The sequence below is a fragment of the Panthera uncia genome (genome assembly GCF_023721935.1).
Source record: "Panthera uncia isolate 11264 chromosome A1 unlocalized genomic scaffold, Puncia_PCG_1.0 HiC_scaffold_17, whole genome shotgun sequence".
In the NCBI taxonomy this organism is placed as follows: Eukaryota; Metazoa; Chordata; class Mammalia; order Carnivora; family Felidae; genus Panthera; species Panthera uncia.
Genome location: NW_026057577.1, coordinates 112,061,817 through 112,089,429, shown reverse-complemented (window position 1 = coordinate 112,089,429; position 27,613 = coordinate 112,061,817). Strand labels below are relative to the sequence as shown.

Genomic DNA, 27,613 nt, shown 5'->3' with positions numbered 1-27,613 from the left:
CTGCACATCCATCCAGAAGATTAATCACCAGTCCAGGCTGGCTGCAGTGACCAGCACTCAGGAAAGCCAGCAGGATAGAGCAGGCCCAGTAGGACAAGAGTCTCTTCCATTTTCTATTCAGCCCCACAGTGGGGCCCACAGAGACTGCCATGACAAGCCCTGAGGCTTTTTCCCCCATTAGTAGCGCCTAGCAGAACGCTTTGTATTGTTTACAAATACAATAATTGTACAAATTGTATTATACAAATACAATAATCCTAAAGATTATTGCTGGTGGTGGTTTTACACCGAGATGGCTGTTTTGTTTGTGGGACTGACAGCATCCTTCCTGGGAGACTGTGGTTGTAGTCCCAGGGAATTAGGTACTGTGGACCAAGACCAGCCTAACCCCCTTAGGCTTCACAGACAAGGCTTCCCCGTGAACTAGGCCTTGGCTTTGACTGATAAGTGGTGGGAGAAAAGCACAGTGGGTTGCAGCAGAGCAGTGAACAGCCACATCTGGGCCTGACTGTCGGAGAAGGCCGTGGGCCTTGGCCCACTTGTACTCGTTCTGCCCAAGGTGGGCACCGTGTTGTGGGCACAGATGACATATTGGTGAGCAACTGTGAACCACTTTGAGTTTTTCAGAAATGTTGCTGAATAGGGCACATTTTCAGCATATGGAAAATTGGGGAGGATGTTGCTTTATTGTTTTATGTTTGTTAGTTATCGTGTATATATGTGTTATTTAAAAACTACATTGACCTAGACAGATGCAAAGGGAAAAGAATCAGAATATAGTGTAGTTACCTAGTACGAGATAATGGGGAGTGAGCTCTGAGAAGTGGCAGCAACACTAAAGAGAAAAGACTAGATAATAATTAAGATAATAATTAATAATAATGATGATGATATTTAGCATTTGTTGCCCTGTCCTATACATTTTAGCGTACAGTTTCTTCATTAAGCTCACTGGACTTAACACTTTTCCCCTGGCTTTATAGTTTTGGGGACCATTACCTTTTCCCACCAAGTAACATGGAAGCCATCAAAGGCCAATGAACAAAATTGATTTATTTCTCTCCCCTCTAGAAGCACGAAAACCTTTTGTCAAGTGAATGAAAAATATGTGGCACCTGTCAAATAGGCTGGGACACTTGTTTCATGAGAAACTTGAGGTTCAGAGGGGTAAGTGGCTTGCCAGAAGTCACTCAGCTGGTGGCAGAATTCCAGGTGAAATCAGAATCCATGTTTTTGTTCCATCACACAGGCGACCGCAAGTGAAACCATCAGCGGCAATAGGAAGGTTTGAATAGCAAATAAATGCCAGGAAATTAGAAAATAAATAGAGACTGCTCTCCACTGAGAAAGCTACTATTAGATGAGACAGAATTCTGGAATGACTTTGGCCTTTTACTTTTATAAGCTCAATGTTTCCGGAAGGCTCTGTGTTGAGGAGAGGAGATGCAGTAATGAGGTTGACCCTGATAAGATTCCCCTTTCCTGGTTCCTTCCATTGACTCATATCCCCTGGACCAACTGCCCACTCACTGGCTGGCTGGGAAAAGAGGTCCCACCAGAAATGGTGTCTTGGCTCAACCAGCCAGGGGTTTTCACTTGAAATGATAAAGCCCTGTGGCTCAACTTCCCTTTCACAAAAGCCTTGGGAATGGATGATTCAGTCTCGTCCGTGGCAAGTTCCTGAGGATGATAAAGAGATATTGCTACAGGCTTTGGAGGAAGAACGTGGGGTGAAGAGGGGGATGGTCTGTGTTCTGGCCGAGAATTTCATCATTAAGCAATGGCATACGGGCCCCCAGCTGGACCTTGTTGACAAGAAGACCATATCCTAAAGATTATCATGCTAATTCAGGGGACCAAGGCTGGAATGAAATGACATAACCCCCTAATGTCATTGAATACTGAGAAAGACTCAATTGAAATGAAATTATCTGGTCTCAACCAAGTTTTTTTAAAAAACACAATAATGTCTGACCTTTCATCCAAGGCTCCAGACCAATTTAAACAACCATCCATCCAGGCTACAGGTTACCCACACACGTTACAAAATATCTTCTAATTTCAGAGGGAGTATCTCTTTAAATCTGATGGCCTTGCTTCTGTCCCTTTCCTTCTACACAGGCAGGAAAACAGAGTAATGATTCTCAAGATAGGCAAATCTGGGTTTGTATCCTGGCTCTGCTCATTATTACTTGTCCGACCTTGGTTCCAGAACTTAGTGTCTTTAAGCCTCATTTTACTTATCCATAAAATGGGGATTATCATATAAAGTAACCATGAAAGTATTAATAAAAACTGCCAGTTATCTGCTCGGTGCTGTTTTAATTGCTACCATATACACAGTCTGATTTAAATTACACAACCTCATAAGTTAGGTAACATTAACACCTCTATTTTACTCATGAGGCTGAAACTCAGAGAAGTTAATTAGCTTGCCCAAACAAGCTGGCAAGTTGGGACGTCAAGATTCAATCCAGTATTCAGTCCATACTTTTTCTTTTTTCTTTTTATTTTGAGGGGCAGGGAGAGGCAGGAGAGAGGGAGAGACAGAACCCCAAACAGGTTCCGCACTGTGAACGCAACGCTCGACCCCACAGACTGTGAGATCATGACCTGAGTGAAATCAAGAGTCGGACGCTTGACCGACGGAGCCACCCAGGTGCACCAGTCAATACCCTTTTGGAAGGTTAAATAAGATATGCAAAGGGACAAGGAAATACTTCCATATGCCAGGTGCTCAACAAAGTCGAGTCCCCTTACCTCTTGGCAGGTAAAGTGTGACTATTGCTTAGGAAACTCCTGAATTGGGTAAGCTAGAGACACTTAGGTATTCTGCGGTAAGACAACCGAAAGACAACTCCACTTTCTGTCTCTGCTCATCACGTTACATCTTCTCTGTCCCTGCAACCAATTCCCCACACCATCCACATCTTCTCCTGCACGGTGGCCACAACCTGCCCGCCCTCTTTCCAGATTAGACGACCGACAGAGACACAACCACCTCCTGCCACACTCCCCACTACCCCACGCCCGGTTTCTCAACACCTTTTCCATAGGACTCTCCATGTGGTTTCGGAATTTCAAATTCCATGGAATCCAGAGTAATAACAGTAACAGCTACACCTCAGGGAGCGCTTCCTATAAGCCAGTGACCATGCTTCACTATTTACGAGCTCGCAGCAACACTCTGGGCGATGCATCATCATTATCCCCGTGAGAGGAAGCAACGGAGGCTCAGAGAGGCAGGAACTTGGCCAAAGTCCCACACAGTTGGCAACTGGTAGAGACTGAATGTAAACCCATGTCCACCTACTGGACAAAGCCAACGCTTCTCAATTTATAGATGGCAAAACTTAAGCCAGAAAGGGGCAGGGACGTGTGCAGAGCCATACAGCCAGTTAGTGACAAAGTGGAGACAACAGGCCACATTTTCTGACATCTCTTGAGCATGCTGTATCACGCCTTAGCCTGAGCAATCTCCCCGTGCCCATTCCACATCCAAGGTCTGGCCCACCCATCATGCACTCTGTCCTCTGGGCTGTCTCAGTAAATGGTGAAACGGTGGTGCCCAGGGTTCTCTGGTATGTCAAATAATTCAAGCAACTTCAGTCTGATTCCCCACACATTCCACAAAGACAAAGCTTTAAGCTTAATTTCTTTTTCAATAGACAGACCTGAGCCAAAAAAAACAAAAAAACAAAAAAACAAACAAAAAAAAACAACAAAAAACAAACAAACAAAAAAAAACACCTTGCCATACATCAGGGAAATAATGGTATTTTAAAACTCTAATCCTTTTGCTACTTGCAAGAAATACGACAAACATCTTGATTTTGCTCAAAACTGTCACAGAAAAATTTTCCTCTTATCAGGAGGCTGCAGCTTTTGCAGTGGGTGGAGCATTAAATGGTAGAGCAGCAGAGGGATTTGGACGGCACTGCCGATGCTGCAAACGATGAAAAGCTCCAAATTCTTCCAAATGAGTAAATTCAATGAATTGATTGGACAGCTCCAGTGCATAAAAACCTGTGTTGGGTGCGAGGAAAAACAAAACACGATCGGTAAGAATTGGCCACTGTCTTAAGGGAGCTCAGGAATCTGGTAGGGAAGCTTGGAATGTATATAATTAATGAACCCCACAGGAAAAACACAGACGAGCAAATAAAATGCTCTGGGGTTGGAACAGGTCAAAACCTCATGCTGTTCTAGAGGCTGGGAAAGATTTCAGGTAGAAGGTGTTATCTGAGAAGTACCACGTAAGGGAGGTTGGGAGGGGATGCCCAATGGACAGAACAGCGGGACCAACAGCCTGACGGTGAAATGCAAAGCAAGAGTAAAGGGAGGGGCACCTGGGTGGCTCAGTCGGTTGAATGTCCAACTCCTGATTGTGGCTCAGGTCATGATCCCAAGGTTGGGGGATCGAGCCCTGTGCTGGGCTCTGCGCTCAGTGTGGAGCCTGCTTGGGATTCTCTCCCTCTCTCCCTCCCTCTCTCTCTCTCTCTCTGCCCCTCTCCACTGCTCATGCTCTCTAACAAAAAAAAAAGTAAGGGGAACGCAGAACATACTGTTTGCTTTGTAGGAATACAGAGGAATAACTGGAGGTAAAACTGAACAGTAGGTTTGGAAAAACTATGCAGAGCCCAGAATTTGGTAGGCGATGGAGAATCCTTGAGGGGATCTGATCAGGGAAAGAACATGCTCCCGGTTGTGTTTCAGAGCCAAACGCCCCGGTCCAGATGAAGATAACATCAGTTGTAGAAGGAGGGTGTAGGATGATGTCAGGAACGATGGAGAGAAGGAAATGTATGAGAAAAAAAAATCTGATTATATAACCAGATCGAATTTCCTCTTATTTCTGATACAATGAATAGTTTTCATAGGAAACCACTTTCTGGCTGGCCAAGAATGGACTTTACTTCTAATTAGATGGTATTTGGAATTAGTTTACTTAAAATCAATGAGGAACCACTGTATAAATGCATCTTTATTTGTTTGGACAGCCTACACTCCATGGAGAAAGAAGGGAGGCAAAAGGGGAAAGATGTACAAGAGGAAGATTCATCTATTTCAAGAACGGTTCTTGCTGCAAAAGAGAAAAGGCCTCAGGGGGGTCAGGCTCCCTCAACAAGTGACTTGGGGGAGAAAGGCTAGCCTTGGCAGGGGTTGGGACCCATTTCTGGCTCCAGGCAATCTCTGTGTCCTTTGGGAAATTTTCTGGTTAATTTGTCAGCTCATGTGGGATGGGAAAATGATACTTACCTTTCAGGGTTTAAATTTTTTTTTTTTAACATTTATTTATTATTGAGAGACAGAGAGACAGAGAGCATGAGCAGGGGAGGGGCAGAGAGAGGGGGAGACACAGAATTCGAAGCAGGCTCCAGGCTCTGAGCTGTCAGCACAGAACCCGACATGGGGCTTGAACTCAAGGACCGTGAGATCATGACCTGAGCCGAAGTTGGTCGCCCAGCCGATTGAGCCACCCAGGCGCCCCACCCTTCAGGGTTTAATATAAAATGCTTCCCACCGAGCCAGTACAGAGTAAGTAGCTGATGAATGGTATCTAACACTACTGAATTGCTATCAGCTTTTACTGACTTCTCTTACCCCATCTTCTGCCACATTCCCCACGTTCACTACACACCAGCCACACATGCTAAGCTCCCTTCTGTCTCAGTCTTTGTATTGCATTTCCCTTTGGCTGACATGATATTCCCCCAAATCAACACATGACAGACGCCTCTTTGGCATTCTTGTCCCAGGTCACAGGGCTGACCTCCTTGAAGCTTTCCTGGACTACTCCAGATAACATACCCACCCCTGCCCCATCTCGATTTTTTATGTTCTTTATAGCACTGGTGAGTATCTAAACTTGTCTAATGCACCCACATGTGTCTCCTTGGTTATTTTCTGGCTTTCGACAAAAAAGCAGACATTGTCAGTATTATTTATTAATAGGCATCTGGCAACAGACCCCTGGGACATAGTAGGTTTTTGAGAAATTTCTGTTTCTCTAAAGAGTGTAGCGTAGTTGGCAGATAAAATACAGTAAGTACTAAATCCATGTCAGTTCCTCCTCCTTGTGTAGGGCCAGAGAATGGCTGGCTCCAAAGTGAAGAAAGAAAATTTGGAAGGAAAGCAAGGAAGGAGACAGTCATCCAAGGCTAAGTCAGTCGGGTTTCTGAGGTCTCGTTCTTTGCCTGGACACAGGGGATGCTTCACAGGGGGTGGAGTCTCAGATTTTCCTTTTAGGATACAAATTTCAGGAAATGGGGCATTTCCTGTATGGAGAAAGAGGTTTTGAAAGTAGGTAGACAGGTGTGATTCCGAGGAAAATTGTCTGGAGAAATAGTTCACGGGAGTCTTACAAATGCTTTACAAAAACTTAGGCTGGGGGGAAACCAAGTATCATCACGGATTTTAGAACAAAAAGCCTGACTCAGCTGCTTAGGGTTTTAGGCTGCAAAGAAGGCTCCTGCCAGGGATATCATTCTATTATAGAATAGATATAATACTGTATATTATAATCATTCTATAATAATGATTATGTTACAATATTAATGGGTAGAGATGAGGGATTGAAATCTACCTACTATGTTCCCCATTCTACTTTGACCTATGTGCAGTGGGGTTCCCAGTAAACTTGTGTATGACAAAAGGATTCTGATTTGAAACCCTAATTCTTGTCCACCCTCTGCATTTTATATGTAAGATGATGGAGGCCCCAAGGATTAAACAGAAGAGTTGAGATGAGTACCCTGCCCCTGAATGCTTATGGCAGTCTCTCCATTGCCCATACTCAGAAGAGATTGAGCCCGGATTTCATAGACACCGGCTCTAGGCCTGACATCCTAGTGGCTCCAGGGAAAGGGAGCTAGACTCCAGACTCTTGGATGATTTGTGACATCAAGGACAGTTTCAGTAAGGAAGCACATGCTTAATAACCTCAATCCACGACCTCTGGATATACAGGTGTCACGCTGCCTTCAATGGCTTCTATAGCGTATGCCCAGAGGGTGGCTGGGTTGGATTTTTCCCGATTGTCTGCTCTTGGGATGATCATGTCAGAGGAATCTGTCCTAGTGCATGAGGCCTTGACAAAGGTGCAGTAAGGTAGAAGCACATTATCTAAGGGTCCTGGGCTCCTGGTTTTACCTTCAGAGAACCCGATATTAGAGATGGAAAATTCTCCAGCTTCAAACACCCAAAGCTTCTAAGAGACGGGCTGGGCTACCAAAGTGACAGAGAAGCTCCACAGAAGTGAGTCATGGGATTGACTTCGGCATTTTATTATAGATTCAAAATTCAGTTATTAGTTTTGAGACTTAAGATTTCCCTCAATGTATAATTTATCTAGACATGTACAGAATGCATAAGTATAAACATATGTGTAATTTATCAATATTTATTAATAAATAGAATTTATCTATTACAAAAACAAGTCTATGTAGGTTCCTGTTTTTCCAAGAATGCATTCCTGGGAACAGCATCAAAGAGTAGATCCTCATAAAGTCGATGATGCTTTCCATAGAAACAGATTAGAGAGAGCCCAGTACCTTCAAAGCTTTTGTTCAAATAAATCATAGGTATAACTAATAATTTCATAAAACCAAAGATACAACCATCATTAAAATTTATAATCCTTTGAAATTATAAAATTAAGTTCCATGTTCTATATAACAGGCCCACATATACGTTACATGTTGATTACACAGACCACTCAGTGCATTATAAACTATAAGAGTGGCCCCACTTGTAATTCTTTCTTCAAAATGTAAACAAAATTTAGGTGGTTACTAAATAGCATTAAACCATAATTCACAATAATTTACATAGACTATCAGATTAGAAATAAAATCTCAGTTATCTGGTTCAGTAGCTCAGTATATACTTTATATAACAGTCTTTTCAGCTGCTCATTCATAATCAGTCCATGTTTGAGGTTTTTATTTTCACAGAATTTATATATATATATATATATATATATATATATATATATAAATAGCATTTACAGGATGGGGATTATTTCCGTGACCCCAGGTCGTTTTTTTCTCCAAATGAATGCTTTCAAGGCAAAAAGGCATTTGAATTTAATTTCATGTGACTTTGAGGTTCCATGAAAGTGAGGCTCATTTTTACCAAAATTAGTCTGTGGTCACCATCCCTCTCCACTGACTCCTCCACTTCGAGAACAACAATACTCCTTCCAATGAGAAGTGCTTGTAATGTACACAGTTGCAGTGTGGGTGTGTGCGGTAACCAAAGGAGGAGGGATAGACGCGGAAGGAAGAACCCCCGAAAGGTGTTCCCTCGGTATTGTGTTTCACCATGGGAAGCTCCTTCTCTAGATTGGTTCACATTTTGATGAAGAAATTCTTAGTCCTTGAGAGCCCAGGAGCATCCAAAGTAATCCAAAGGAATTGTGAACATACAAAATGGCATTTGATGACGTATGAAATGTTTCCACAAAAAAGATCTTACTTATCTCCACAACAACGTTGCGAAGCAGGCGAGAGAGTTTCTTTCAGAGGCCAGCGAGGTTGAGGCGAGTCAGCAACAATTCAGCGCCCATGGCACTTCTAGGCTACACCCATCCACACATCCGTGCTCACAGAGGCGACGGGCAGCACGCGCAGCAGTCAGAGCAGAGACTTTGGCTATATCATCGTGGCTTCGGGACCTTGGGACTCAGAACCTTGCTGCTCCCTCCTTTGTATTGTAAGAAACCAGCATCCTCAAGAGGGTGGTTGCCCCCCAAGTCCTGAATGTAGTCAGCAGAGAACAGGGACTTACAAAAGGAAAGGGGGTTGGTCCGGCCAGAGTCAAGGTGCCAGTCATGACTTTACATAAACTGTCTTCCTACTGGATGGGATGAGATCTCCAGTTCAATCTGATCTCCACTGATCAGCAGGAGTTCTGGTCTACAGACGGAACATTTCAGCATTGGTGCGATATTTCTCAACAGCATTCAGGAATTCTATCTAAAGGACACTGCTCTTTAGATGTGTTTTCCCTTTCCCTAAGGCAAGACTTTCTCCCCGATATAAGCCTTCACCGGACAGAGAAATATTTTTTTTTGGCATCTGGGTGGTTTGGGGGCAATCTTCTCTTCCTTATTCTCTTCATTATTCCTTATTCCAGTCTCTTTGTCTTCCTTATTCCAGGCTCTTTCTTGTCTGGTTCAATTCCAGAACTAAAGTCAACATCAATGGAAATGATAACTGACACGTCTTAAGCAGCAGGATCAACGTGTAGGATAAAGTCCTGGGGTGCTATCAAATCACAGCCAAGATCAATGTTAAAACCTCACACGGCTCATGTGACACAGTTGGGTTTATTGCCCTGGGACCTTTCCTCTGGGGCAGTTGGCAAGAGCCAAGGACTCAGCTCTGAAGAAAAGACATCCAGGTTAATCTGAAGGGCAAAGTTGGCAAGACCATGGGTCTAGAAGGCCCAGATGAAGAGGGTAGCTCCTTTGAAACAGAGTCAAAAGGCAGGCAAGCCATGGCTTTTCGAGGTAGCTGACGGCTGTAGCAGCATCCTGTGGTCCTAGAAATGGAGAGGGATCTTGGCGATCCCCGAGTTCAAACTTCAGTTCACGGACGTAGAAAGTGAGGCCCGGGAATGGAAGGGCGGGGGTCAAGATCTCACAGCGTGTTAGGAGCAGAGAGCCAGGGCTGGAACTGGGGTCCCCGGTTCCAAGTCAAGCACTGTTTTCCCACCCCAGCACTGCTCAGTCCTGCCCTCCTGCACTTGGGGAGATGCGGTGAGTGTCGCTCCTGTGCAGTGCGAGCTGCCCACAGTCTTCTCTGGGAACAAGGCCAGATTCAAGGCTTTTGAGCTGCTACCGTGGGCTTCGCCACAGGTCTATGGGAAAGATTCCAAAGTCTTTAATACACACTGCGATGTTGGTGGCCCTACACAAGGCTCTTTAGAAGAAGATGCCCGGTTCTAGTCCAAGAGGGAAGCAAGCATCTCAGAGCTGCAGGGCCCGAGGCCACGGCACGGGAGGAAGCCGTCTTCGGCCAAGCTGCAAGGGTGCCACAGAGACCGTTCTCCTCTGAGAGCCCTCTGCTCCCGTCTCTTCCACGGTACATAAATGGACACCAGACTTAAGGAAGAGGGAGGGGAAGTCTGCAGCTGACATGGGGGCTGGCCAGGAGGATGCACGCTTGGACCCAGACACCGGAAAGAAAGTGTATTGGTATCTGGCACAGCACAGGACGGGGAAGAGACAGCAAGCACTTTGAACGTGGCCGTAACAGATGTGAACAAGCAAGTAACGCGTGCTTTTGGAACATGGCTCTGACCAAGACAGGCGTGGGGAGGATGTGTTCTGACAACGTCTGTGAGCAGACACAGCAAAGAAGGCTTATTTGGAGACATCTATGACTGAGATAGGACACAGCGAGCGATCGTGTTTGGAACATGAGAGAGACAAACCAGGAACAGTAAGGGGACATACTGGGGACAACAGAGAGTGTGAGGCACGGGCGAGACGCCAGGAAGAGGGAGTGCTGGGGAATGAAAAAAAAAAAATCCCTTCACAGGGGATCTCTGGAGGAGAAACCCCAGGCAACAAGGAGGTTGTCCTGTCCCCTGACTCCCTCCAGCGCCACCTGCTGAAGCCCCAGAGGAAATCCCTGGTGGCCGTGGGCTGCTTGGCGTAAGACACGGTGGAGAGAATGGCAGGTGCAGTCCCACACAAGCAGCAGTTTAGAATCTGCCCTTTCTCCGAGGGATGGCTGTCTTCTGAGTCACTGCCCCGGGGCTTAAGTGTCACTGGGCTGAGCAGCCACCAAGGAAGAAGTTGCTGGAGGGTGACAGTGACTCTCCCATTGGCCACCACACTCCACCGCATCCCTGGAGAGGGGAGATCATAGCACCTCAGAGTTGGAACGGACATCCCCGATGATCTCTGCAGGAGTGCCCCTTGTGCCACACAAGTCATTTACCCCCTACTCGGGAATCTCCACTGACCGGCCAGGCCATTATTATTTTTGAACAACTTTAGTTTTTACAAAGAACTTATTAACGTTCAGCCAAAATCTGCCTTCGTACAATTTCCACCCAGTGGAACTGCTGTGCCTTCTGGGGCCCACTCAAAATTCTTCCCTCTACTAATTATATCCTCCAAATTTTCTCTTCTCCAGGCTACACATTCCCATTTTCTTTAATAGTTCATTATATATTATGGTTTCCAGATTATTGCTCATAATGAGCACCGTTCTCTGAAAACAATCCCTATCATGATGATCTCTCTTGACATACGGTACCCAGAACCAGCACAAATCTACACAGGGAGCCTGACTTGTATATATCATGCACTTTTCATCATCAGTTTACTTCTGTATGAATGTAGTCAACACTAACAATGGCAACTTGCTCTAGGCTTACAGGGAGCTTGTTAACAATTTGTATCTTTTTGACACAAAGAGCTGTCAATTCCTGTGGTTCTTTATTAAATGGGTGCAGAGTGTTTATTTATTTATTTATTATTTTATTCTATTTATGCCAAAATACAGGCCATTACATTAGTCTCAGATAAATTTCATTTTATAGGTTTGGTATCATTTTAGTCAATTGAGGTCATTCTAAATCATAACAATCGCAACATTCAAGATGCGACCATTTAGCACCTGTTCCAACTAGACTTTAAGGATTTCACAAGCACACGGAAGATCAGATAATTTATTGCTACCTAGACCTTTCAGTTTAGTGTCATTTTGCCTTCTAGCTCTTTGGTCTTCAGGGAGGATCAAAAACAAAAACAAAACGACCCCGTTGATTAGGGCAGGGCTGAAACAGACTTGTTTCGGGCACAGACTGCCTTCCCCGGGAACAGCTCACAATCATTGGGCCTGAGAATAAACCCACCCATGGAAGGCTTTATCCAGGGCTTTGCAGAAATGAATCTGCCCCGCGGTAAATCTGTCCTCATAATGAAATTAGTTGGCATGAATTGTTTTTTTAATGAAACAACGCTGACCCTTGCTCACAAATCATTTGTGTAATAGCTGTCTTAGCATTTTGGTAAGGTCTATTTCAAGCTATGAGTCTACCGTTTCTGGAGTCTAGCTTTAGTCTTTTTTTAAGAACTGGGGCAATATTTACTAGTCTCCCTCCAGGTTGCCCTCATTTCCCCCGCCCTCAAAAGAGCACCAGTCAGAGATCTTATCAACTAGCTCCTTTAATCCCCTGAGATAGAATACATCTTGGCTCAGAGACAGTTAAATATTTTTCATGAATCCTGGACGGCAACCTTCTCCCTATAATATTCTCATCTTTCCGGATGGAAGACTATTCTTATTTCAATAGAATATGCAAGATTTCTTCCCTAAATATTGAGATCTAACTATTTCTGGATTTGCTACTTGCTCTGAACATAGCTTTGATTCAGCCTTGGCTATATATTCCTTCTTCTATGCTATTTTCAAGTAAAAGCTCTCTAGATAACTCAAGATGCAACCTCAAGTCTTCATATACCTCCCTCCATTTTTATGTCTTGATCACTAAACATATCTATTAAAAGAAAAAAAAACGAATAGGAAGGAAGGAAGGAAGGGAGGAAGGAAGGACAAAGGAAGGAGACAAGGAAGGAAGGAAGGAAGGAAGGAAGGAAGGAGACAAGGGAAGAAAGAAGGAAGGAAGGAAGGAAGGAAGGAAGGAAGGAGGAAGGAAGGAAGGAAGGAAGGAAGGGTTTCTCATTTCCCACTAGCCACATTTCCTTTTTTATCACACTTTTTATTTCCACCATCAGCAACAATAAAACCAAGCCAGGCATTAGGCTAAGCGTGTTATATGTGTATTAATCTGTGTATTTTGTGCCCATTTAACACACGAGGAAACCGAGTTTCACAGAGTTTAAATAATTTCCCCAAATTTACTCAGTTAATAAATGGTAGGATCAGACCTTACATTTAGGCCATTTTTGATACCAAAGTCTGTGCTCTTAATTGTCCTGATATATTGTTACTCGTTGTCTCGAGAACTGTCATAGCTAAGTCTAGTGTTCATGTGCTGCTGCCCTAGCATTTCCTTGTCCCACTGTGACAGATTCCAAGGTAAAAGGAGCATGTGCAGGGGTTTGTATTGTATCTATTCCACCTGTGGGAAGCCTGCAGGGTGATGTGGCTCCTCCTTTTACTGAAACACAGTGCGACTGGGATGTTAACACAGGACTCGTTCCTGGAGACCCCTCCTGCCCCCTAAAAGAGAATCTTTGCCAAGTGGCACATGTATATTCTGTGATGGGGAACTGGGGATACAAAGCTCAAAAGGAAAAAAGTCCTGCAAAAGGCAGGAGAAAAGTCAGGAGGGCATAGTCAAAGAGAGGAGCTGGGTGAGGAGACAGCACAGAACGAGGACAGAGGACGGACAACGTGCAGAAGATACGGGCTAACAAGAGCTACGGAGTCGGGTATGCGGAAGGCTCCAGAGTAGTCAGGGAGAATGGAGGAGGTTCTCCGAGAAGCGTTTCTCAAGGTTACACTGGCTCTCTCATACAATCCTTCCAGAGCGTCAGAAATAAAGATCGAGATGACCATGGAACCACTGTTGGATGTCTGCATTCCTCTTCAGGCTACATGAATGCACAGAGTATTGCAAGGTGAATGGAAGCCAGAACGCAGGGACCTGGGAACTAACGCCTTTTTACCGCTCATCCGCACGTGCCTCCTCTCATGACTTACTCCCTTTCGTGTGCCTCACTTTCCCCATTCGCTAAATGAGGAGGAGGATCATCTAGAAGATCCTCTGTGGCTCTGACATTCTGATTCTATGAGAGGCAGAGATGGTGGGTGACAGATCCAGACCTTCTGATTGGGCACCAGCTGCGTGTGGGACTGCTCTCCAAAGCTGTGGCTAATTGCTTGAATTTGGCTTTTCATATCCTATTGTTAGTATCTGATACTTTATATTCCGTATGGAGGGAAGAGGTTTCGCTGGAAACACGGGGAGGCTAATTTTTGGTTTGTATTAAAGAAGCTGAAAGACCTCAATTTCTGAATCTGTGAAATCACCCTGCAAAGCTGTTAAATGTATCTGGGGAGGATGGGCTAGGACAGCCGACATGCCACAACTTAGAATGCAGCGAGACCACAACTGTCTCTCCTCAAACATATGCTTAGACAAAACATTGGCAGAGCCGCTCAAAATCCCTGATGGAAAACCTCATTAAGAAAGAACCTCCGACATTTTAACACACGAGTTCCTCAAGTGCCATTTCTTGTTTTGGTGGTTTTAGTAAAATCGCCTACGATGTACAAAGCATTTTCGTATCTTTTTCCATACTTAATCGTTTACACAAATCCATTAAGATAGGAGGGTATGGGGTTATCATTTCAATGTGAGAAGAGGAAGAAGGTCAATGTAGGGGCATGGGCTGATGGATGGGAGAGGGGGATCCAGGACTACAAATCGAGCATTCTGCCTCCCAAACTAGGAACCCTGTCCACCGGGGAATGTGGAAGTCATTTGTGTGCAGGGAAGAGTTTTGTGGCGAAGTTGAACGCGAACAGTTGATGAAACAGACCTACAATTACTTGTGTTCCAGAAGAAGGAGACTGGCGAAGTCATCTTTCGCAAGGTGGTGTCCAGAGGTTATGTGTATCAGAATTATCTTGGGAACCTACAATAAATACAGAGTCCCGGGATCCACTCCTGACCTCTGTCAGCAGGGGTGAGAGGTCAGGGGTTGGGTGGGGAGAGCAAGCATCTTCATTTCTTAAAAAAAATGCTCTCAGCTAATTCCTATGCACATAGGAGTAGAAGATTCTCTGAGCAGGTGGATATCCAGTATTGTACTCACACCTGAGGCCGTGCTTTGGGCCAGACACTTAGGGGGCTTCAAAGGGAAAGTACAGGTGAGTGGGAAGGGTCAGAGCTACAACATGAGGCATTCAGTGGTGGTCCACAAGAGATCGGAATGGAAGCACTGAAATGCACACAGCAGTGCATTTTAGCCAAGTGGATCAGGGGGCACTTCTGGCTTTTTATGACACTGATGATGAAATAAGACTTGGCAATGAATCATAAAAATGAGAAGTTAAAAACGCAAAGGAGGGGCACCTGGATGGCTCAGTGGGTTAAGCATCTGACTCTTGATTTCAGCTCAGGTCATGATCTCATGGTGTATGAGTTCCAGCCCTGAGGTGGGCTCTGAGCTGGCAGGGTGGAGCCTGCTTGGGATTCTCTCTCTCTCTCTCTCTCTCTCTCTCTCTCTGCTCCTTCCCGACTCTCTATCGAAATAAATAAACTTAAAAAAATATGCAAAGAGCGAAGTTTGGAATGTGTTCTTTATGTGATGGAAAAATAAAATCCTTGGGTACAATTAGCTTATTGAAACTAATTGAATTGTCTATAAACAGCGAACACACAGGCTTGCACTATGTTATCAGTAAGTTTGATTGCTCAAAAGGCAATGCCCTAGGTCAATTTCTTCATTTGTCTTTAGATTCATTATCAACCACAATAGAATCTTGACTATGGAAGAGCCAGTATTTTCCAAACATGGGGTGTGATCCACAGGGGATGTGTCAAACAGTGGGCACAGAATTAAATAATCTGAATCATAGTAAGGGTGCCTGATATCTCTTTAACTTATTCTGCTTATTTTTATTTATTTATTTTTAAAACATACATTTTTAGTATTTATTTCTTTTATTTTTGAGAGAGGGAGAACACACACATGCTTGAATGCACAAGCAGGGGAGGGGCAGAGGGAGAGGAAGAGAGAGAGAATCCCAAGCAGGCTCTGCACTGACAGTGTCCAGCCAGATGTGGGGCTCGAACCCCCGAACCGTAAGAACATGACCTGAGCTGAAAGTAAGAGTTGGACAGTTAACCAACTCAGCCACCCAGGCACCCCCTTTAAATACATATTTTTTATATTTATTTATTTTTATTTTTGAGAGTGGGGGGGGGGAGATCATTCTGCCTATTTTAAAGAAAAAGACTCAGTTGGTGCCCCCTCTGGCTTTAACAAGTTTCTAATACCTAACACATGGAGAGCAGGCCTTAGGCTCACAGTCTTTGGCAAGCAATGGGATCAAGTCAAATTTTAGTGACCATAATTTATACAAATAATAACTGGTTTTGTTTTCATTGCACTATATTTAAAACAATCTTCTCTATATGGTTTTGCATTCGAGGTCATGATAGCTTCCTTTACAAATACATTTATTCAGATTAAAAATGTATTTAAAGGTAGTGGTTCAGTTGGGTAAGCATCTGACTCTTGATTTTGGCTCCGGTCACGATTTCACGGTTCGTGAGATTGAGCCCCACGTAGGGCTCTGTGCTGACAGTGCAGAGCCTGCTTGGGATTCTCTCTGCCCCTTCTCTGATCACACTCTCTTTCTCTCTCTCTCTCAAAATAAATAAGTACGCATTAAAAAAAAATGTATTTAAAGGTAAATATAAATAAATAGTAGCATGGGTAGAATGCCGATACAGTAGAAGTTGTGAAAGTAGCAGGCAAGGGACGAAAGTTCTTATCAGACAGATGGGAAAACTGACTTGCAGTGAACACAGAGTCTTGGCAAGGACATAAAGTGATGCGTCTGCAGGGTGATGGCTCTAAAACCACAGGCCAGCACTCCTGCTATTTTCTGCTACTTGTCGAAAAGACCCAAATAGCTGAGTTTGCACAGTTTGAAATGCCTAACTAACTTTTGCCTCTGGACACAATGTATTCCCAGAGCTTTTTAACCCCACCCCTGGCCTCAGATGTGTCTGTGTTTCAGTATGCCAAAGTGCAAGGTCAATCAGTGGGCACGGCTTGTTCCAATCCTGAGGCACCTCTCGCCCTACCTCTCATATGCGCAGATGACTGAGGTCAAACCATTCTCCTGGTGAGACCTTTATCCCCCCTCCTTGCCTACCACAGTTCCTAAATGACCAACAAAAGGATCGGAACGTTGAGTCTTTGGGGGATCAGACTGACAGCTTTTTTCTGCTGAACTATTTCAATGTGGCTGAACCTGAAAATATCTAGGAGAAAATGCTTTAAAAGTGCGGACCCACAAGAAAAACAGCCAAAATTTATTTATTATGTGCCATTTACTGTGCTAAACACATCGTGGGTTACCTTACATAACTTTCACAGCAATCTCCTGACACAGGTGCTACTATTTGCAGGTTCTGGTTGACTGGAATGAGGCCGAGTAACTTGTTCCAAGTCAAACATCTGTCACCAGGTGGAGCCAGGATCGGAACCGGGCGATCTAACTGGCGTCTCACTGCACCAGCATGCACCTTGAACGTGCACCTTCCGTCAACAGGCACCCTCGGGTCCTAGCCCCTGCGGGTAAGAAAATGGCCTGCTCTTGGGAGGCTGCCCAGGTGAGTAGAGAATGTGTCAGGTGCATAAGAGTACTTCCGATCCCTCGGGGTGAACTAAGCTTCAAGAGGAGAAGCAGGTGGTAAGAGAGCCCAGAGGGGGAAGTGATTAGTTATTGCTCAGAGATTGAGGGGGTGGGGACCAGGAAAGTTTAGAGAGCTCGTGTTGGAACGCTGCCTTGAAGAATGAGTAGGCTTGTCCCAGGCAGGAAAGCGAGAGAGAGAGAGAGCATTCAAGGCAGCAGAAATAATCCAGAGGTGGGAGAACTCACTATCTGCAGAAAACTGATCGATCTTGCACGCTTATTACCCAGGGAGTTAGGCTGGGGAAGAGTTGAGGGAAATGAGCTGGACAACCAGGTTGGGTGAGGCCAGGAGGGCTTTCTATGCCCTTCACTATCTGTCCACTACAAGTCCCACTATGTTGCTCAAGGTTGTTCTATTAGAACTCAACCCAGCTGGCATTTACAGTTTCAAATCCCACAGGTCTGAATGGCCTTTCCATCGTCTTGAATGCTACATATGAAATAGGTTGTCTCTCTCTGGTTATATTCTACACATTGTCCCCAAAGAAAATCAGAGGCAGAAAAAATAAATTAGAATTTGCAATAGTGTCAAGAAAAGGTCACCCTCAAATCACCAAATACGTGAATAGCCTTGAGTTCAGTTCTAGAGTCCATTCTTTTGGCAAGTCATGGGCAAACTGGCCTGAATGCAGAGAAAGTTGCCCAGGATGGCTTGATTATGTGTGTGTGTGTGTGTGTGTGTGTGTGTGTGTGTGTCTGCTTCCAAGGGCTCAAACCATCAAAAAGAAATGGGATGATAAAATCTCAATTGTGAGTTCCTTCATGGCAGGGATCCTGCCTATCTAGAAATCTGCTGTGTCCCTACTGCCTGAAACAGTGCCTGACCCACATTAGGCATGTAATAAAAAGGCAAGAGATGAATGAATCAGGGAGAAGGACTCAGAGTTCTGAGACCTGGATTCAGATCTTTGTTCTGCTCATACAGCAGAATCGTCTTAAACATCTTACATCTTGGAGCCTCATTTTCTTCTCTGTAAAATATTGGGTTCGCTAGTCTATTTCAGGCATCTCTTAACAAGACTAACAACCCCATGGAGTGGCCACAGGAGACACTGAAGGAATGGGGTCGATGGTCACGGCTCTGTGCACACACATCCCCATATAAGCATCTGTTGTGATCAAAGCAGTTATACTTTATTGCTCACACGTCCAAGGAAGATTCCATTTGAACAAAAGATTTCCACATCTGCAAAAACGTGTTTAAAAACTACTGGACTGCTCGAGCTCTGTTATCACTTCCAGCTATAAAACTCGAAGCTTTGAAGACGCTATGATATAGAGAAGTAAAATTTGACCCAAATCTGCAACCACTAGGGCTGTTCCAACAATAAAATGCCTTGCTTTGAATAATAATGAGCTGCCTCTCATGAGGGGGGCGATTGAAAACTACTTATCAGATAAGCTATAGAAGAGACCACTGCATTAGCTGGAATATTTGGTCAGATCACTTCTCAAGCCCTTCTGACGTCCAAGAACCAAAAATTCTATATTCTTTCAAGGGTTTTCCGTTCACTAGTAAGGAGCACAGTTTGGTGGTTTCCAGCAAGGGCTTCGAAATCAGATGAACATGCATGAGAATCCTGGTCCTAACCCTCACCAGCTGTAAGACGCTTGCCAAATTAATCTGAGTCTCAGTTTCCTCATCAGTGAAATGGAAATAATAATACCTGCTCCATAGAGTATATTAAAGATTCAGTAAGATGGTGCATGTGATACACTCCGCATAGATGCCTCGCATACAAACCAGTGCTCAGTAAATGGTAGATCTTACGATGACAATGATAGAGAAGGAGGAGGAGGAGGAGGAGAAACCGAGGGGGAACGTCCAGACTAGGAAACCAAATTATTCCTAACGCAACTGGCTATTATACGTGACAATATATTATATTACAATATATGACATATATTATTATATGTGACAATCACATATGTATAGGTGTGTGTGCCCAGGATGTATGTGTATACACATGGACACACACACACACACACACACACACACACACACTCCTTTCTCCAGAGGCAGAAACTTAAAGCACGCAAGGCCAATTCACAAACACAGGAACAAATTACATTATACCAGCCAGCGAAGGAAACGAAAGTCTGAAAAGAATAAAAGGAAGAGGAGCAGGCTCCAAATATATTTGTTTGTCATGTTGATCAAAACACAGATTCGCTCGTTTCTTAGAGAATAAAAGGCTCTCCAAGAACAATTCTAACTGTGAAGTGTTTCTAAGAATCTTGTTAAAAATAACCTAACATAGGCATGGAAACAAGACAAGACGTTCAGAGATCATTTTCTGAAAAGGAGGTTCTTGGCTCTTGGCTTGAATCTAACCCAGAGCACACACACAGTTGTTTGTTTCTATAACCAGAAGCTATTCACTGGGTCTCCTCGCGCAGGGGTTGGAGACGACGTCACAGTGCTTCTAGAAGAACGGCAGCTAGAACCTGCTGCATGCCTCCTTTCGCCGCGGCTCCCATATACTTGAAGGTGAAGTACTTCTGAGCCTGCTGCTCAGGAACCATCCTGCCCCTTGTCAGGAGGCTATTATGGTGATTTTGGCACCCAAGTGCTTCCCTCCACCACCTGTTCTGACAACGAACCAGCGTTCGCGTGACAGGAGGCTCGTTCTGCTAACCTGCGTCTCTGACTTTTCGCCTCGAAAGATGCTGATGCTGACAATGAGAACTCAGTTTATCAATAGCTGCTGTGTTCCAGGATCCGTATGTACAGTATCTCACACAAGCCTCACAACACTTTTATGAGCAAGGGCCATTTAGAACAGGAAGAAGTTGAGGCACAGAAAGGGCCAGTAACTTGCCCAGGGTCACATAGCTTCAAGGTGGCAGGACCTGAAGTCAAACTGAGGTCTGTCAAATACCAAGTCCTATGCATTTGGTCATGATATTAAACTGCTCTACAGTACTCTGGCTCCTCCCAGGTTGGGATATTGCCTTGCTGTTTCCAGAGCCTGAAGTCCTGGCCCTGACATACGAGAAATGAAGAACATGAATACCAGATTGAGGGGGATGTTTCTCTAATCTCAGCCTAGGGCTCCTTCTCCCTAAACATATTTAAATAGTAACTATGTTCATATTAAGGGCTCAAGTGATAGAAATTTATCGTGATGGGTGGATGGGACAATATTTCCCTCACATGGAATCACAGGCATTGAATCAGCTATGTAGCACGGAGCATCTATACAGCCTGGGGATAAATTTCTTCCTTAGATACGTCTAAACTTCCTCCCGGAAGAATCCTAAACCAAAACAGAATGGCCCTTGGCATTAACACTACTACCTCTGGCACATTTCTTCCCACTGGCCGTCTTTCCAGAAAGTCTCCAGCTCCAACCAAATGAAATAAAATGACTGAGGTAGGTCTTGCTCCCTCTCGAGTGTAGCTGCACTGTGGGAGGATTTCTTGCGGTTCCGTAACTCACGCAGCCACAAAGGAGGGATCTGAGGGCGTTTCCTTAGACCTCCCGCCCCTTTCTCCGCCATGCTCATTCAAGTCAACGCTTCCAGTGACCAATGTTGACCACCACTTCTTTTTTTAAATGTTTATTTATTTATTTAGGGAGAGAGAGAGAGAGAGAGAGAGCGCCAAGAAGGGGCAGAGAGAGACAGAGAGAATCGCAAGCAGGCTCCATGCGGTCAGTGTGCAGAGCCCAATGTGGGGCTCAATGTCATGAACCATGCGATCATGACCTCAGCCAAAATCAAGAGTTGGGCGCTCAGCTGGCTGAGCCACCCAGGCACCCCTTGATCACCACTTCTAAGTGACTGGTGGTTGTCCCAATTTCTCCTATTTTATTCTACTTCTTGTCTACTTTAATCCCCTTATTAGGAACACCCTAGAAAGGCAGTCCATGCCATGTTGTGCTGAGATACGTACTCGTAAAACTTCAGTCTTTTGTCCCTACTTCTCTCCCTGCAACCTTGAAGAACAAGCCAGATCCCCTTTTCGTGTAACGGTCCTCAGATAAATAAATAAAAAAAAAATGCTGATGACCATGATTTCCTTTAAGCTCTAAGCTCAGCCTCCCCTGTGCCTGACGTTGTTGCTCCTAGGTCCTGAATTCTGCAAGGGAAATCATGGTGTTTACCCTTTTCTGGACACACTCCAGTCTGTCGACACTCAGTATAAGATGGAACTTTACCGCCTCTATGGGCCAGGGACCTGCATCCTGACACCGTGGACCGAACACACGTTTCCAAGGAGTATGGGTTTCTGGTGGGTCTCTTAGAGTGTTCTGGAGGCAATTCCTTCCTGAACAGCTGCTCCGACTAAATCGGGAGGGCTGTGTCCCTGCCAAGTACATGCTGTAAGAGAACAAGCTCACAGAGCCTGCCTGGTGGAAAGGGCTTTTCAGCAAGGTTACTGCCGGCACCGTAACCACAGAAATTCCGGGCCCTGCTTCGCAGAACTGACACCAGTTATCGTGTTCTACAGGGCTTCGGGTTTTTTTTCAACTTGTCTCATCTTGGGAATGGATGTGAGTTAAGAGAAGCCACGTGGCGGGGTGTCTGGGCGGCTCAGTTCGGTGAAGCGTCCGACTGTTGATTTTGGCTCAGGTCATGGTCTCACGGTTTCATGAGTTCCAGCCCCACATCGGGCTCTGTGCACTGACAGCACGGAGCCTGCTGGGGATTCTCTGGTTCCCTCTCTCTCTCTGCCCCTCCCCCGCTTGCACTCTCGGTCTCTCTCCAAATAAAGAAACAAAACAAAACAAAAAAACGAAAAACAAAGAGGAGTCGCATGGTGCAGGGCACTGCAGTGGGCAGGTAAAAGCATACATTGTCTCCTGGCGCTGGTAAAAGACCCCTCTTGTGTCGCCTGTCAGTGGTAAGGAGAGTCTATGTTGCGAAGCCCAGAGAATCCGTTTCAAGCAGGGTTTCTCAACCTCAGCACTATGTTGCAATTTGAGCCAGACAATTCTTTGTTGCAATGGGGTCGGGGGCTGCCCTATGCACAGTTGGAAGCTTTGGCAGCATCTCTGGCCGAAATCCACTGATGTCAGTAGCCCCCGCCAGTCAGGAGCACCAAACATGCTTTCGGACATCGCCAAATGTCCCCTGGGTTACAAAATTGTCCCCATTTGAGAACTAATGGGTTATGCCCGCACTAGCTCAGTATTTAAGACGTGGAACGAGGCCTAAACTTGAAGGCACTTCCCTGTTCTATTGGTGCTGAAAGAAACAATGACTCCTTGGTGATCGACACAGGCTCCCTACTCTGGCCACCGAACCAAGGGATCTCAATACTGCAGTACTCCTGACCTCCTAAAACAGAAGCATTTCTGGTCCCCAACTGGACCCTTTATATAGAATCTCTACCAGTGGAGCCCAGGCTCAGGTACTAACAGCTCTCAAGCAGCTCTAGTGTGATCCAGGGTCAAGGGTCGGAACCCCACACCACCCTGCCTCCATTCGTGACCCCGGACCACTCTGGGCGTCTCTGGAGCTGGGTGTGGTTTTGAAGTCTGCCCTGCAGAGTGGCATGCCTGACCCCTCTTTATTGTGGGCGCCAGTCTCAGAGGGCTGGTACACGGAACCTCAACACCGTAGCACCAAGTCCAGCACCTGCAGAGCAAAAGAGGAACACCAAAGGCACAGACAATGTACGCAGCTTGTTCGGCATGGTTAGCACGTTTTAGATTGGGTCAGAGAAATGCCGACAGGTAATTTAAAAGCCAGAAGGCATATTCAAAATAACAGTCCCGACTGTTCAGCACGAGGCATAATGTACCCAGGAAACAAGTCTTGTCTCCTGTTGCTTAAACAATTATTTATAAACAGTGTGATTAATTTAATTTAATTCATCCCTGGTTTTTCTTCCAGTCGAGGGAGGGCGGCATTCCTTGCGTGGGAGCAGTGTTTAGAGAGCACAGAGATTTCTATTGACTCATTTCTTACGAAATGCTTATCAGGAAGCTGAAAAAATAACTGGAGAAGTTTGTTTAACCAAGATATGAATGATGTTATATATACAATTATAATAACAGCAGTTACACCAGCTTCCGTTTATTGAGCACTTTCTGTGTAAGAGGAGCTGGGCTCAGCTCTGCACATACAGTCTTGTATTTAACCTTAACAAAAGCCCTAGGAGATGGGTTCTCATAGTATTCCCATTTTACAGATGAAGGAACAGAGACCCAGAAATGTCTGGTCACATGTTAATATTTGTATCAATAGCAAATGACAAGTCTCAGGACTAAAACCCAGGTGTGCCAACCCCCCGCACGACAGCCATTATGCTTTTGGTTTCATAACTCAAGTTCACCTCCCTCTAAGTCAGAGGTGGGAACTTTTCCTTGAAAAATGTCTCCGTGGAAGGAATAATGCTTAGGCCTCAGCACTTCGGCCCGAAAGAGGGCATCCTGGAGGGCAGTTTAAGCCACTTGATTACTAAACTTCAGGTTAAGGGGAGCTCTTCTGATGTTGTTATTCTGTTTTCCTGGTGTTCTCTCAACAAGAGCAATGTTTCCTGAGAGGTTGCTTTAGGTTGTGATTGGGAAGGACGAGGGACAGGCCAGCTTCCTGGCTGTGTGAGCAGTGCAGCCAGACAGAAACCCAGGTCTTGGTTTAATGCTCTGTTTGCTGCCATAATGAAATTCTTAGTAAGTTTATCTTTGAACCTACGAAGTCGGAGGGACAACGGAACATGCACCAGTGATATCTGGGGCACTGGCGAGCACAGGCTATAGGTGCATGTGTGTGTCCACCATAGTTCCTTGCTGCCTCAAAACGTTAATGATACCCCATGAGCACAGGATTCTGGTAGACTCGCCATGCCTAAAGTATGCCTCAGAGCAAATACAAGGTGAACACATCATGTATAGAAAGTGTTTTTCCTGTTTTCCATCGTCTCTTGGTCAGCAACTTCTACAATATGTTTACCAGGGAGTCTTACTGAATTCCCACAGATCACAGGTCCACTAGAATCCTTCGCTCATGCTTCATATCAACACGTGTACGACTGACTAACTGGGAACACAGACAGCCCTGAAGGTCACGGTTTCCATCTGACCAGAACTTGGCAAATGCAGGAGGAAGGCAGTGCTGCTCGAAGAAGGAGGGGGAACCACCAAAAAACCCTCTATCATCTTGTATTTGCCAACCACATCTGCTGAAAATATCAACAGAGAAAGAAAGGATGAGATATGGCCAACCACGGCTCTTTTCCCTTTTAGTCCTTCTTTACTCATCAGTTAGCTGAAGGTAGCGTGTTAGCGGAATGAATGTGTGTACTCTCAAGAAGTGAGGTACAAACACTTGCATGAGTTTTGTGCACTGGCTGGTAAAAACAAAGTCCGTAAGCACCCTTGAATTGTCAAATACGATTTGCATGGTTCGTGTCATTTTGGTGATTCCATACAAGTGAAATGCTCTCATGTTTGCATTTAAAACTGGCTTTGGGTACTATAAATGGTAAATCTTTGCTAACAATTTAAAATTAAATTTTACTTTCCTACTAGAGGACAGGTAAATAGCAAAGAAAATATGCCATGACGAGTTAAGAGAGAAACTGCAGATTAAAAAAAAAAAAAAAAAAAAAAAGGCTTTACATATTAATACTTTCAGTGGAAGCCTTATCTGCCTTTGACCAAGGGACCCTGCAAATTATGCAGCTAGCCCTGGTGGAGGCTGCAGGATATGAGGCAAGGTCATCCTCAAACCATCTTCAATTCACCCAGATTCAGTCTGCACTGGCTCAAAACAATGAGCTAACTGTTGAATCCAATTGTAACCTCCGGAGTTCAAGGTAAAGGCCACAAAATGGCTGTTAAATGTCAAACAGCTTTCCAACATTAGCCGAAACCTCTCAGGATCCAAAGTAAGAGCACACCTAAATTATTGGCTCATCCATGGGTAATCTAGACTGCGGTGTGAAAACCTCTGTTTAAAAGGGGAATTCTGGTGTGTTGAGATTGAAAGTTGGGAAGCAGCAGCACAGTGAAAAAAAAAACAAGGACTCCGGTTGTGGGATTCATAAATATTTTTTTTTAAGTGGTGAAAACTTATTTGAGTATACCTATTCCAGGTGGTTAACGGGATTTGATAAGAGCGTCCATCCATTCAACCAATAAGGGTATTAACTGAGCAAAGGGCTATACCCTCGGGGAACTTTCGGAAATAAAATAGACATGTTACCTGCCCTTATGTACTGACAGTCCAGCTGGGGGCACAGGTAGTAGATAATTAAACAGCAACTAAATACAAGGATAACTTCTGACCATTGTTATTTATCAAGGAAACAACAAAAAGTAATAGCCCGGAAAAAAAATGCTTTTCTCCTACTGGTTTTTAGTTTTCTTTGCCTCTTTCTCACTTTCTTTTTCTCTCTATCTTCATATTTTCCTCCCCTATTGATTCCCTATTTAAACCTGAATATATTGTGCGTGGAAATGTCAAAGACTTATATGGCGCATCCGTCAGAATTGCCTTATTTATTATTGAGCTTTGGTTGATAACACTTCATAAGTCCGAAGGAAAGCATATGCTGCCTTATTCCAGACAGAAGGCTCACAGAGCTCTAGAGTTGTTTTCTCCAGTAGAACTTTCTACAATAATGAAAGTATTCTATTTATAACATACGGCTACTGAGTGTTTGGAATGTCAATGGTTACCCTATAGGACAACACAGCCCTAGAGATTCCCCAAGTCAACAAAAAACCCCTGTTTATCAGGCAGATTGACGGTGGGTAATGGAGGACAGCAGCCAAGAGCCAAGTCAGACAAACAAGAAGTTCTTTGGGAAATGCTGGCCGAAATTCTCAGCCTTCTGAGGAGCCAGGTGAGTGTCCCAGCTTTGGGTGAGGTCTGAACCTGGAGAACCAGGGAGTCATCTCAGCCTGGCCTGGGAGCAGAGAAATCCATCCCCAAAGCTAAATTCTGCATGCCATCTCTGCATTGCTAAGCATGCAGTCTTAGCTATTTACCTAACTTATAAATAGTCTGTTCTCATCACATCATTATCTCTCCCCTGAGGACAGAGCTTTGCAGTTAGCAAAGCAATTTCACCTCCATTACCTCGTTTGATTTTCACAATGAGGTAGTGAGACAGGCAGGCCAGGGATTATTTACCCAAGAAGCCAACAATGGAATCCTCAGTGGATTTCATGTAGAGAAAAATTTCTGTTCTAAGGTTACACTCAATGCCACAAATCCTTACTCTGCCTTGGACCATCGAGGGCTACTCTCCATAAAGACAGTCAAACAGAAGAGAAGCGAGCCTGTGGAAAGGGGCAGAAACATTCCCTTACCCCTTGTCAAGCCTCACAACGTGCCAGGCCCTTTACTAGGCTCTCCTCAGAGAGGAGACTCCTCAGGCAGCAGTGAACAGCACTGGCAAGATCCTTGACATTCATCCAATGGAAAGAGAACTCCAGAATCGAACCCCCAATGAACTCCAAATCACATCAGTAGGGCTGGTTCCCATCTCCTGTCCCGGTACGTGGTCACAATCTATAGGATCACACTTTGCCTCCCAAGTGGCCAGAGTCACTTGGCTTGAAAATGGCTGAGCTGAGGCCACTTCGAAAGGAATTTCACTAGTTAACATCACATGAAACTATGACTCTGAAAGGACCGAAGAATTATATGGTATGTGTCATAACCCTGAAGCACAACCAAAGTCAGCATACACTGGGCCATTCCAATCCATGAGGATCAGAGACTGTGGTTCTCAAAGTTTAACACAGGTGAGAATCACCTTGGCAAAAATGTCATTTTCCTTAACGTGCCCCAATTCAGTGAATGGGGCCCAGGAATGTGTGTTTTGACTCCGTTTCCAGGGGATTCTAATGCAAAGCATACAGGAGGAGTCATTTCAGCAAAACGATGTAGCCTTGTTTTCTCTTGCTCACGGCAGAACTAGGGCCCGCAGGTAGATGTCACAGGGATGAAGATTTCAACTCAATGGAACGAGACCTTTTAGATTCTAGAGCTGCCTAACCATTGAGCAGGCCCTTCAAGTAGCAATCCTCCCACTGCAGGAATTCAAGCAGAGATCAGGGGACCCTCATCAGTGACGACGATGAAACTGTTGGCTAGGTAGCAATCCCTCCAGCTCCCAGTAAACCTTGCGCACGATCCCGGTGATGTCCACTGTGCTGTGATTATTTGCTTGTGTGTCTCTTTCTTCAGTGAGGCTGTGAGCTCTGTGAGATACCGAGTCTCATTTT

General features: G+C 44.8%; 1 protein-coding gene across 2 annotated transcripts in view; it reads right to left on the bottom strand.

The window, feature by feature from the left end:
- HTR4 (5-hydroxytryptamine receptor 4) overlaps positions 1-27,613 on the bottom strand; it is a 77,894-nt gene that overhangs the window by 17,209 nt on the left and 33,072 nt on the right. The window contains exon 5 of one of the 2 annotated variants that reach the window (XM_049648066.1): positions 10,653-10,860. The exons of the other annotated variant lie outside the window; for it this stretch is intronic. Within the exon in view, the coding sequence (XP_049504023.1) occupies positions 10,770-10,860 (91 nt within the window). The 3' untranslated portion in view covers positions 10,653-10,769. Of the gene's footprint in view, positions 1-10,652; positions 10,861-27,613 lie in introns of those variants that run through there. 2 annotated transcript variants of the gene reach the window in all.